This window comes from Equus quagga, chromosome 10 (genome assembly GCF_021613505.1).
Source record: "Equus quagga isolate Etosha38 chromosome 10, UCLA_HA_Equagga_1.0, whole genome shotgun sequence".
NCBI lineage: Eukaryota > Metazoa > Chordata > Mammalia > Perissodactyla > Equidae > Equus > Equus quagga.
In genome coordinates, this window is record NC_060276.1 from 107,786,778 (window position 1) to 107,799,278 (window position 12,501).

The 12,501-nt window shown below is 41.7% G+C and overlaps 1 protein-coding gene across 2 annotated transcripts in view; it reads left to right on the forward strand.

Moving 5' to 3' along the window:
* The window catches only part of SH3KBP1 (SH3 domain containing kinase binding protein 1), a 313,922-nt gene that overhangs the window by 183,629 nt on the left and 117,792 nt on the right, over positions 1–12,501 (forward strand). For both annotated transcript variants that reach the window (XM_046673657.1, XM_046673658.1), the window contains one exon: positions 237–442. In XM_046673657.1, coding sequence (XP_046529613.1) covers positions 237–442 — 206 coding nt within the window. The remainder of the gene's footprint in view (positions 1–236; positions 443–12,501) is intronic.

Genomic DNA, 12,501 nt, shown 5'->3' on the forward strand with positions numbered 1-12,501 from the left:
GAAATTAGATTTTCTGAAAAGTTTTGATTCACTTCTTAAAGGCTGGGGGTGGGGAGATCAAACAAAACTCAGCGCCACCCAAACACAACATATTCAACACACTAAATGCAAAACCCCAGCGCAAGTTACCCTGTACTCAGTGACACTTTTAGGGGTGGTTCCCGGCTGGTTGTGAGGTGTTTCACCACTATGGCTGATTTCTGAGCTCTTTCTCTCCCCGTCCCCCCTCCTGGCAGGTTTAAGGGAAACCACAGGCTCCGAGAGTGATGGGGGTGACTCGAGCAGTACCAAATCCGAAGGTACCAACGGGACAGTGGCAACTGCAGCAATCCAGCCGAAGAAAGTTAAGGGAGTGGGCTTTGGAGATATTTTCAAAGACAAGCCTATAAAACTAAGACCAAGGTCAATTGAAGTTGAAAATGACTTTCTACCAGTGGAAAAGGTATGTCGGACAGTTTCTCTTTTATTTCAACATGATGTGGAGTATCCAAAAGGACAATGCAGGGTTTGGCGTCGGAGGCTGCCTATGCCTCTTTCAGGGTTTCGGTGTCCTCACGTGCCGGCTCTTTGCCTCTCACATTTGCAGCTCGCCCTCTGTGTGGAAACATCTTTCCTCGAAAGGCTCATGTTCTAGTTTGCTGCTGCTTTTCTTACTGATCTCTTCTCTGTGGAATGCTTCTCAGGATGATTTTTCAAATAGACTGGCACTTCTCCATTTTCTCCCCCAGAAAAGCCCCTCATGTCTGGACCCAGCTAAACATTTGACCTTGACACTTTTCAAGCACCCACCAATCTCTCTCTTCTCCTTGTCCATTTCTCTAGTACTTTGTGCTTGGGCATGTTGACTGGTTCTGCAGAAGGAAAGGGACAGTGCATTTTTTCTCTGGGAGTTAGGCGGGAATGATTTCAGACTGCCGTGTGGGAGTGATGGAGATGGCCCATACTGTGACTCCCTGGGTTGTTACCATCAGGAGGCTGGCTGTTTTCTTCTGCCTCTGGTTCTGGGTTGGCAAGAGACAGACAATGTGTTGCTGCTGAGTGCGCGGTTGCCATAGCAACACACCCAGAGCCATGGCACTTGTGGCTGTCAATGACGTCTACTGTGGTACACTTCTAAGCATCATAGCTTTGCTTAGGATTTGATAAATACTGTGGAATTTTCCAGATTGTAATAAGCTACACTCGTGCTGTGCTTAAGGAATGTTTGTTAATTTGATTTAGTGCTGGATTTTTTGCTTTGACATTTGTGCCAGCAGACTTGGGGGAGGGAGCATTGGCAACATCTCTAATGCAGGTTTACCAGTGGCTTTTAAATGTTTTTCATTTCTCGGTGAGATAAATTTTTAAAAGTTGCATCATCTTCCACAGCTGTAGAACTTCCACCCACCTCCTTCCCCTCCCCCCCCCCCCACCCCCAGCAACTTTGCCCTGTGTCATCATGCCTTAGAAACAGAACCTGAAAACGAAACTTTTTGGACACTTAATACCCTTAGAGATGTATAAGGCAGAAAGGGCAGATGCTTAGGAATGAAAGACTGCTTCATTTAAACTCTTCTCTTGTTGAAGCTTCTCTGAGCCAGCACTGTTTCTCTCAGTAATCAATATGTGATATTTCTCAAGATCTGAAAACTTTCTAGTTAGTATCCCAGCTTGTGAGCTGTTTCACATGGTCACTTTCAGATTCCCATAATTATTTACAAAAGAGCAAGTCCTCATCTTGGAAAGGAACAATGGATGTAGTTTTTCTTCATTTTATTCAAGTGGTTGAAATGAACATGACCATTGACTCACCTGGCAAACAGTTAATGCCTTTTATTTTATGATTCTTAGTCTTATTCTTCTCTGTGTAGAAGGACATTGTGTGTAACTTTTTTATTGCTATTAATATTTGTTTTAACTGCTGATAATAAATTGGGTTATTATTAATGCCAATATCAGCATCAAATGTAATACTCCCATTTGTACCTAAGCTCACTTCTCCTCTGAACCACAGAGTCACATGTCCAACTGCCAACTTGAACATCTCCACTTGAAGATCTTAAATTCTTATCAGCTGTTCCAAACCTGAACTTGTCATCATCCCCCTCAAACCAGTCTCCCCACAGCCTTCCCCATATCAGTTAAAGGCATTACCATTTCCCCCTCCCATCGCTCAGGACAAAAGCCCTGAGGTTGTCCCTGACTCCTCTTTCTCACATCCCATGTCAGATCTGCCAGGCAACCCCATCAGCTCTGCCTTCTAAGTATGTCTAGCATCCAGCAGGGCTCATCACCTCCACTGCTCCCCTGTTCTCTCACCATCACTGCAGTGGTCTCCTAATAGGGCTTCCTGCTTCTCCCCTTCCTCCTATAGTCTAGTCTCAATAGTGAAGCTGGGGCAACACTTTGAAATCCTAAGTCAGCTCATGCTACTCCTTGCTCACACCCCTCTAGAGGTTCCCTGGAGAACCGCAGTGAAAGTCTTCCCCGGGGCCCACGAGCCAAGGTGACCTGACCCCCATTACTGTAGCTCGGACTTCCTCCCTCTCTGCTCTCCCCTCACTTGCTCCATCTTGGCCCCCTTGCTCTTCCTTAAACATGCCATGCGTGCTCCCACTTGGGTCCTTTGCCACTGTGGTTTCCTCTGCCTAGACACTCTGCTTCCACCTGCCCACCTGGCTGCCTGTCTCTCCTCCCTCAAGCTTTGCTCAGACCCCACCTTTTCAGCAAGGCCTGCTCTGGCCCACTCCTTCTGAAATCTGCCCCCTTGGCCCATTGTGCTTACTTGCACTGCGTTTGTTGTTTTCCATAGAGTATACCCCCTTCTAATACAATATTTATTTTTTATTATGTTTATTATTTATTTTGTTCACTGATGTATGCTATGTGCTTAGAACAGTGTGTGCCACATAGTAGATGTTCAATAAGTATAGTTGAAAGGATAATATTAAAATTGTATTAGCATAGCACTTTAGAGATTACAGACCTCTATAAAATGAAGGTACTGGTGGGATAATATAAGAGTTATATAGTTGAAAATGTAGTGGTTGTATGGTTCACTGCAGCTTTGTGAAACAGAAGATTTATTGCATTGGTCTTGGTAACATGAAATGTTAACTTCATCAGAGTAATATATAGATGTCCGCGCGTGTGTGTGCATCTTGATTTGTGATTTGTTTGCAGAATGAAACCATATGCTGGCAGCTCCCTTAACCCTGTTCTCATTGTGAAACCTCTGGGGAAAATGTAAACTTCCTAGCTTGCTTTGCTCACTGCAGACAATTTTTACAGCATCTAAGAGGATTCAAAACTATCTTTACCCCCTGTTGTTGGCGCCATGGAGAGTTGTGTAGATTTATGAATCCATTATGTTATTGCACAACCTGGCATAGAGCTGATGAGTGTGATAATGTTTTATTAGTGCATAACCTGGTTCTCATCATGTTTGAGATGGTTTTGTGTCCAAGATTTATATTTAAGGAAGGCAGTTTCCTTTGAGAATTGAGCTGGCTGTTTTGATTTTGCAGAAGCACAAATTGGATCTGATGTGACAGCATGTGTTAGGTAAGGCCCAAGTAGGTCTTCCATTCAGGCTGGGGCAGTTGGCTTTCTGACATGGCTAGTTTGATGACTTGGAGGAAGGGAAAAAGAAATATGATAATTATTAACAGCTGCAAGCATTATATTATTCTTTCCATTCAAGTTTGTGAATGTTTTGAGATCCACTTTTCTGAGTCAGTAGAAAATTTTGTGTTTATTATACCTGTGCTTCATATCACCTTCCTGAGGGTGGTTGAATGCTGATGATATATACCAGGAGAGATACTATATAACACTTCCCCATCAAAATAAAGAAATAGTGAGTAGTATTGCTTCCCTTACTGAGCTTTAAGGAAGGACCCCATTTCTGAGTCTTTTTAACACTAGCGAATGGATACACCTGTGAATGACTTGTTTAATGCACTATTTAACTGAAATATTTACAGATGAAATGATTTAATGTCTGAGATTTTACTTCCAGTGATTTGGAAGATGGAAGAGTGAGTCGGTTACAGAGGAAACAACATTGGTCATGAATTGGTAATTGTTGAAACTGGGTGGTGTGTAATGGGGGTTCAGGACACTATACTCTATTTTTGTATATGTTGGAAATTTCCCTTGATAAAAGTTTAAAGGGAAAAAAGAACCTTGGGAAAGAATGTACCATTTAAGCTAAGCCCAGAGGTAAGTATGTGTTATATCAAAATAAGGGAAAATACAGTGTAGCTAAAGATGAACCAAGTTACATATCATAAGATTAGAAGGGCATGGCGTCATTGTTTAGCTGATTGACCTTGATGAAGTCACTTAGCCGCAAATTGGCCATCTGTAAAATGAGAATATTTTTTATACTTATCCTAACTCATAGGACTTAAAAAAATGTTATTTAGCTGAAAATACTGTGAAATTGTAAATGTAACTCATTTCAGCCAGTATTTATTGAGTACTCACTATATGCTCAGCACTGGGGATAGTAGTGGTAAACGAGACCAGGTCACTGCCCTCAGGGAGCTGCAGAAAAGTAAACAAGCAATAATAACACAGTGTGAGGAATACCGTGATCAGGCTGAGAACACAGCACTGTGCCACAGGAGCCCTTGGGCATGGCAGGAAGTAGTGAGTTGTAAGGAAGGCTGGAGAGTGTGTGTTCATGTGCACGTGTAATCTCTTCCTATAGGAAGTGATGTTTAGACCTATAGGAAGTGATGTTTTTAGGCCTAGAGGAAGTAGTGTTTAGGCTGAGAACCATACCATGGATCCAGTAGATATTCATCAAGCAAAGGAGCATAGAGTTATCAAGATGGAAACAGCAACATGTATAAATGTCTTGAAGGGAAAAAGAAATAGCACAGAGCATGTGTCAAGGCTCACAGGAAGTGGGGAAAGATGAGAATAAAGAAGCAGGGCCTGGATCCGGAAGGGCCTGGTGAGACTTGTTAAGGAGTTTGGAATTGATCTCAAGGGCAATGGGGTGCTATTTTCAGCAAGAGAGTGACGTGATCAGATAGGTGGTTTAGAGAAAGTATTCCAAGCTACAGTGAGAAGAGTGGGTTACAGAACACAGGGTAACTAAAATTCAGGAGAGAAGTTAACAGAAAATTATATTGGCTCTCCTGCTAAATACCACCCCCCCACACACTCTAGGTTCTGAATCAGTTAATGAGTAAGATGAGTCAGTGGATGGAGAATCAAAGTATTATTTTTGTTCATTTTTTTCAGTATGGATATCCAGTTGACTCAACACTGTTTATCGAAAAGATCATCCTTTCTGTACTGCATAGCCATATCACCTTTGTCATAATTTAAGTGGCTGTGTATGTGTGCGTCCATTTATGGACTCTCTGTTCTGTTTGTCTATTTGTTTTTGTGCCCATTCTATAGTTCCTTAATTACTGTAGCTTTATAGTCAGTCTTGATATCTGGCAGTATAAGTCATCGTCTTCAAGATTTCTTGGGCTCTTCTTGGTCCCTTGTATTTTCATGTAAATTTTAGAACTAGATTGTCAATTCTTCTCCCCCCCCCCAAAATATTTCCTGGAATTTTGATTGGGATTGCATTGACTCCATCGATACTTTAGGGGAGAATTGACCCCTTTCCAATCCATGAACGTGGTATATTTCTCTGTTTATGTAGGTCTTATTTCACTTTGTGAAAATTCTCCAAGTGTATACTTATGATTTATGCATCTTTCTCTACCTGTGTTATATTGCAATGTTGTTATTGAGGATATAGATTAATGTGAGAGCCAAATGGGCCTGCCAGGTGATCCCTAGAATTAGACAGACTCACCCACCCAGTTCTCAGCAACACTAGACTAGGGCAGACCCATGTGAGGTAGAAGGGCCTGCCCCCTGGGGAAGAACAGAGAAGGCCAATTCAAAGAAGAGTTAGGAGAAGAGCTGAGTCGAGCACACCCAGTTTATCTTTCCCAAATTCACCTATCAGAGAAGTCATTTCACTCTCCCAGGAGAGCGTGAATAAGGGGGCAGGGAGTTCCAGGAGTGACGAATTATGTCCAGAGGCCAAGAGTGTCCAGAGAGTGTCTGTTTAGACTCCCTTTTATATGGCAGGAAACATCAAGATGAGAGAAGTAGTTTTTCTCTCTAACAGCTTCTAACTATTGTCATGGATGGTTTTGGGAAATATTTTGAAGGTAGAATCAAGTTTGATAGTATGTGAGGGATAAAGGAGAGGGAGGACTTGAAGATGATGCCTTAGGCAAGTGGCTTAAGCAGCTGGGTGGATGGCAGTATCATTTCCTAACTAGGGAACACTGGGGGAGAAAGATATTTGGGGAGGAAAGTCACAGGTTCCGTCTTAGACTAGTTGGATTTTGAGGTACTTGCAGGACCAAGTGAAGGCATCCAGTAGGCAGTTGGAGAAATAAGCCTGGTGATCAGGAGAGAACTGTAGATGTAGATTTGGGAGTCATCACGCCAGAGATTGGGTTGGGAGACTATAAGCAAGAAGGCAACCCAGACAGGACCTTATTCTTATGCACACAGCTGGTACCTTCCGTCTCCCACCTGTGGACCTCAGAGGGTATTTCCTCATCAGGCTGCTTCCCTGTGACCTCAGCCTGGCCCCACTCTTTTCCTAATCTCCTTTTTTTATGAGTCACTCAGATGATCACTCCTGGCCACATACTTAGGGAGAGGAGTGTCAGGTATTACACATAAGTGGGTAAATTACAGATACTCAGGTGAGTCCCAGGACCTAACCTGACGTGTCTTTATATAGAATAAGCCTGGCTTTTCGGTGCCAGGTCATTCCTTTCCCAGGCTCTCTGGGCACAACTAGTCTTGGCCCTCTTAATTATTGAGAAAAGCAGTCTTTTTGGCCTGGGCTCTTCAGATTGGAAAAGATATTTCCCCAGCTTGGTTGGAACAGTCAGAACAGTCAGATTGGAAAAGATATTTCCCCAGCTTGGTTGTTTACTTTATTGGATTCCCTATAAAGAAATCCTTCAAGAAATTTCTTTCTCATAGTCTTCCTATCTTATCTGATTTCCATTAATGACTTCTGATATCTCTCTCTTGAAATGATTCTTTCTAAATTTTCTACTATATTTGACAAGTAGATATTGTATTTGTGAGTCTTTTTTCAACTCTAATCATCTTGAATCTCATTTATAGGATCACAGTCACCCAAATTAATGCCTTTATAATATCAACATTGTAGCTTTTGCTTGTAACAGAGAATTAGAATTAAAATTATATATAAATGAGCTACTGATCAATTTTTTTAATCAGCTGAACTGCAGTAAGAGAAATTTTAATATTTTCTTACATATTTCAGGCAATCTTTTTATCCATCCTAGTAAAAATTCATCAAGCTGTATACTTAAGTATACGTGTAAGCATCTAAGACATGTAAAACATCTGAAAACATGTAAACATCTAAAGTGGTGATCTTAGTTCCTTAAAAATGAGAAATTTATGTCTCTAATCCTTTGAAGACTAGAAATAAGCTCTGGGGATCTCCAGGAGCTAATGATACCTTCTTTGACTAATGAAACACAACTAGGTCCAAACCTTGTTGGGATTGTCTAAGACCTATAGTATTGGATGTCCCTCATTTTGTTTGAAAGATAAAATTATGGGACATCTCTTGAGTAGTTGGAAAATCCATGGTTTTTCATGAGCAGGTGGTATTAAGATGCCCACTGGTAGCTGGGCTGAATGAACTGTCTGGGATTTTTGGACTTTGGTTTATGTATTTTCTTTCCCTGAGTGTCTCTGTTAAGTTTCCTTATCTAGGAAAATGAGGAGAGAGGTGTTAGAAAGGAAGGAAATCAGAAACAGTATTACAGGGTTACTCTTTGACAGGTTAGGTGCTGTTTACTGTTTTGTATATGCTGGACATAGCCTTTCTAAAACATTCGGCATAGTGTATTTTCTAAGAAATATTTAATTGCAGCCTGATCATCACCAAGAATTGCATTCCCAGAAGGCCTTAAAATTGTGTTTTTAGGAGTGTAGCAGCTATTAAGCATGCAGGCCAGATTGCCTGGGTTCAGATCCCAACTCTAACCCTTCCTGGGACAAATTCGTTAAGCGCTCAGTGCTTTCGATTCCTCATCTGTAGAATTAGAACACCCGGACGACCTGCCCACAACGTTGTGAGGATTAAGTAACGTGGACAATGAGTAGAAAAGTGCCTGACATATAGTAATCACTTGGTTAGCTTTCATAGTTATTATTGTTGCCTTCTGGTTATTAGAACAGAAGGAGTGTCTGTAAATAGCAGTGCAGTTTCCAGGATTATTTCTTTACCTTTCTATTATGGAACGTTTCAAACTCAGAAAAGTAGAATTGGATTTTGCTCTATCTGTGGTGGCTGTTTGTTTGATATCACCAAGCCTTAAATATCAGCCATTAGAAAGTAAGTGCCATGATTTTGGACCTTGTCTGTGTTGGTCACCATTGTATTAAAATTCCTTGAAAATCATTGTTAAACTCTAGTTGGCCTTCAGTAAATATTTGTGGACTGGATATGTGAATATAGCATTTTGTCCTAACCCAATTGAAATTATAAAGGAAGACTCATTCTCTTTGGGGTCTGCTTGTGGTCTGGCTACAGATTCACTCTTTCATTTATTCATTAATTGGCTCATTTATTCATTTACTGGAGCTTTATTGAATGCCTTTTATGGATCAGCAGTGGCAGCTCAGGAATTTCTAGATAAATGAGCTAAGGAGTGGCAATCCATTTGTAAAGGGATCCCCTAGGTGGCATGTCTGGATGCTGTATTAGCATAATACACGCGGGTTTTTCACCTGGCAAGTTGTTTATTCGAGGTGGGGCAGATCTGGTGTAGTTAATTGGAATGGAGTTAACACATCCTCCCCTACATCCTGCGTTGGATCAACTGTCATATACAGGCCTCTCATTTAGAGCTTTGGATTGTCCCTACATGGGAGAGAAGTGGGTATGTATGAAAGTCATTCTGATGCAGGGGAAAAGGACTAGTAGAGGTATGTCCAAAGCATCAAAGAGAATAGGGAAGAAGGCGCTACTAACTTTCCTGGAGGTCTAGAAGGAAGGGATGGGGTGTCAGGGAGATCTTTTCAAGGAGCGTGATATTTGAGCAAAGTGTTAAAAGATAAATAGAGATTCATGGTACTGGCCATGCATGCTTGGACAAGGAGAGAGCATGGTTATGGAGAAGGGCTGGGTTTGCTGGAGTGCAGGGGATATGGTAGTAGTGGTGGAGGTGGGGAGTTGGAGAAAAGAGAGACTCTCTTCCCCCAGGGCTCTGCCAGCCCGCTCCCAGGCCATACTTCTGAGAGTTCCATCAGGCAGTGTCTTGATCACATTGGCACTTTAGAGAGATAACTGGGGAGGCACTGGGCAATGTGGACTGGAGATGGGAGAGGAAGTAGCTGGGAGAGTTGCCAGCCCTGGGGCTCCGTGGTTGATGACTAATTGGCCAGGCACCAGGAACTTCTAGTAGCTCTTGGAAAGGGGCAGATGGGCCCACCTCATGCACGCTCTTTGAGTTGGGCCGCTGTAGCCTGGGTTGGCAGCAGAACTGACAGAAGAGCCAAGTTTCCTTTCAAAGAAAACTCTTTTGTGTATTGTGGAAAGCAAAAAACCAGGAGTCAGCATTTGACTGTCTTTGTTAATAGATAAGCTAAAGATATAGAGATAGCAAAAATAATTCAGCTGAGAGGGCATTGTTAAATACATTTACATAAATATACTCGTGAACATAGTCATGTATGTCTATAAATCACACGTATATGTTTATTTACATTTATTATTTATATTTATTATTTACATTATATACATTCAGCAAGCTTATCTTCCTAATTAGTTTTTTAATAAACTTTTTATTTTAGAATAGTTTTAGATTTATAGAAAAGTTGTGAAGATGATACAGAGTTCCCACGTACCCCACACCCAGTTTCCTCTGTTGTTAACATCTTACATTAATATAGCACATTTGTCACAATTAATGAACCAATATTGACAAATGGTTATTAACCAAAGTCCATCCTTTATTCAGATTCCCTTTGGTTTTCTCTAATGTCCTTTTTCTGTTCCAAGATCTCATCCAGGATACCACATTACATTTGGTTGCCCTGTCTACTTAGGCTCCTCTTGGCTGTGACAATTTCTCAGACTTGCTGTGTTTTTGATAACCTGGCAATTTTGAGGAGTTTTGCAGAACATCCTTAAATTGACATTTGTCTGATGATTTTCTCATGATTAGACTGAAGTGATGGATTTTGAGGAGGAAGGCCACAGAGGTGAAGTGCCATTCTCACCACATCATAGCAAGTGTACATACTATCAACATGACTTCTCACTGTTGCTGTTGACCTTGGTCACCTGGCTGAGGTAGCGTTTGTCAAGTCTCTCCACTGTGAAGTTGTTCTGTTTTTTCCGTTTTCTGTATTCGATTCTTTGGTAAGAAGTCACTACGCATGCCTCACACTTAAAGAGTGGAGAGTTAAGCTCACCCCCTTTAGAGAGGAGTATCAACATAAATTTTTTTTGGGGGGGGGGTGAAGATTAGCCCTGAGTTAACATCTGCTGCCAATCCTCCTCTTTTTGCTGAGGAAGACTGGCCCTGAGGTAACATCTCTGCCCATCTTCCTCTATTTTATACTTGGGACGCCTACCACAGCATGGCTTGCCAAGCAGTGCCATGTCTGCACCCGGGATCCAAACCGGCAAACCCAAGGCCACGGAGCGGAATGTGTGCACTTAACTGCTGTGCCACCGGGCTGGCCCCTCGACATAAGTTATTTGGAATTCTTCTGTACAAGTGATTTGTCTCATCTCTCCCATCCTAATTGGGTTTTGAAAAGGTGATTTCTTATCTCTTCTCTAAATTCCAAATGCTAACTCTGTATCACTTGCATTGCACTTGCCATTTACAGCCTAGTGACATCTCCCACATTTGTTTTCTTGTGTGATACATAAACAGATTTATATCTTGTTTACCCAAGCAGATTGCACATTCCTTGAGGACTAGGACAGCATCTTATTCAGAGCCCCTTAGAGAATTGGACACACTGCAGATCATTGATAAATATTGAGTAAAATTAACCATAGTTAATAACTAAAACAGGTCATCAGAGTCTAAGTATATGAGAATTGTGGTAAAGTGAGGCTACTCTTGACTTGGTGTCCTGATTCCTGAAGTCATTCTGAATTTGCAAGAGTGGCTAATAGCGTGCTTACTGTGTGCCAGGCACTTTTAGAAGCACTTTATATATATTGCTTATTTCATCTTCCAGACAACCCTGTGTCTGGGTGCTATTATCCCCACTTATAGATAAGGAAGCTGAAGTGAACAGAGGTTAAGTAAGTTGCTCAAGATCACACAAGTAGGAAACGGCCCGGCTGGGATTTTGATCTCAGACACTCTGGCTCTAGAGTTTTGAACTCTTAACCACTGGGCTCTAAATTCATTGAAGTGGTGATTAAAATGGTATTTCATCTGAGGAGAAAACAAGATTACTGTTTAAGTACTTTATTCCGATCTGTTAGGATACCACTGATGACATAGCTGGCAACAATCTTGCTGTATTTTTCCTAGGGGAAGCGTTTCTATAAAGCCACGGCTGTTTTTCCTTCTTCAGTTTGTTTCTTTTTTTAATGAGTAATTTTTGTGTAGTACAACTAATTTTATTTCTTTGAAATACAGACATTTCATATACAAACCATATTCTGGATATCTCTCACTCCCCGATCATATTATCTTTTGAAAGATAGTGGGCTTTTTATTTTCTCTCTGACGTTTTTAAACAGAAGTGGTTACTGGGTCCTGCCGAATAAACACTTCTTCAGTGTGTTCCTTGTCCGAATGGTCACACCTGTGGGTCCCAGGAGACAGCCTAGATTCTTGCAGGGACGTAGGCGAGGGAGGAGGATTTCTCTCGAAGCCACCCAAGCCATGAATCGGCCCTGGCTTCCTGAATCATAAACAAATGCGAGCTTTGTTCTCCTCATTGCTCATTTGGTCCCAAGTATGACTCAGGGTTAGGCTGGGTCCTTCAGGCTCCGTGCCTTTGGCTGTTGGAAGGAAGTGGGAGGGTTCCAGGGTAGTTCTCGGACCTTTTCAAACTGGAGAGGAGGCTGACTGCATGATGGGAGAGGAGGTATTGCTTTTTTTGCTTTTTAGAGACGTAATAAATCCCCTTAACTTGTGTCTTATCTATACTATTTTGTAACAAGACTTGTAATGGGTTTGCGTTGGTGGGTTAAAATGAAGTGTACGCCAGCTAGGATCCCCCACAGAGGGGAGCTATGGATATGCTAAGGAGGAACCTATAATGTGGAGGAGGATTTTCTAGAGTCAGCGTTGCACTGGAACTGTTTAGCTTTTTTAATCCTCCCCTCCTTGGTCAGTTCGACCATTAATTTTTACAGATGTTTCCAATTTCTCTGTGTCTTGGGTTTTCATGTGCTCATAGTGCAGAGAGTAATTTAGATGGGCAGTTTGCACAAGCAGTAACTGTTACACC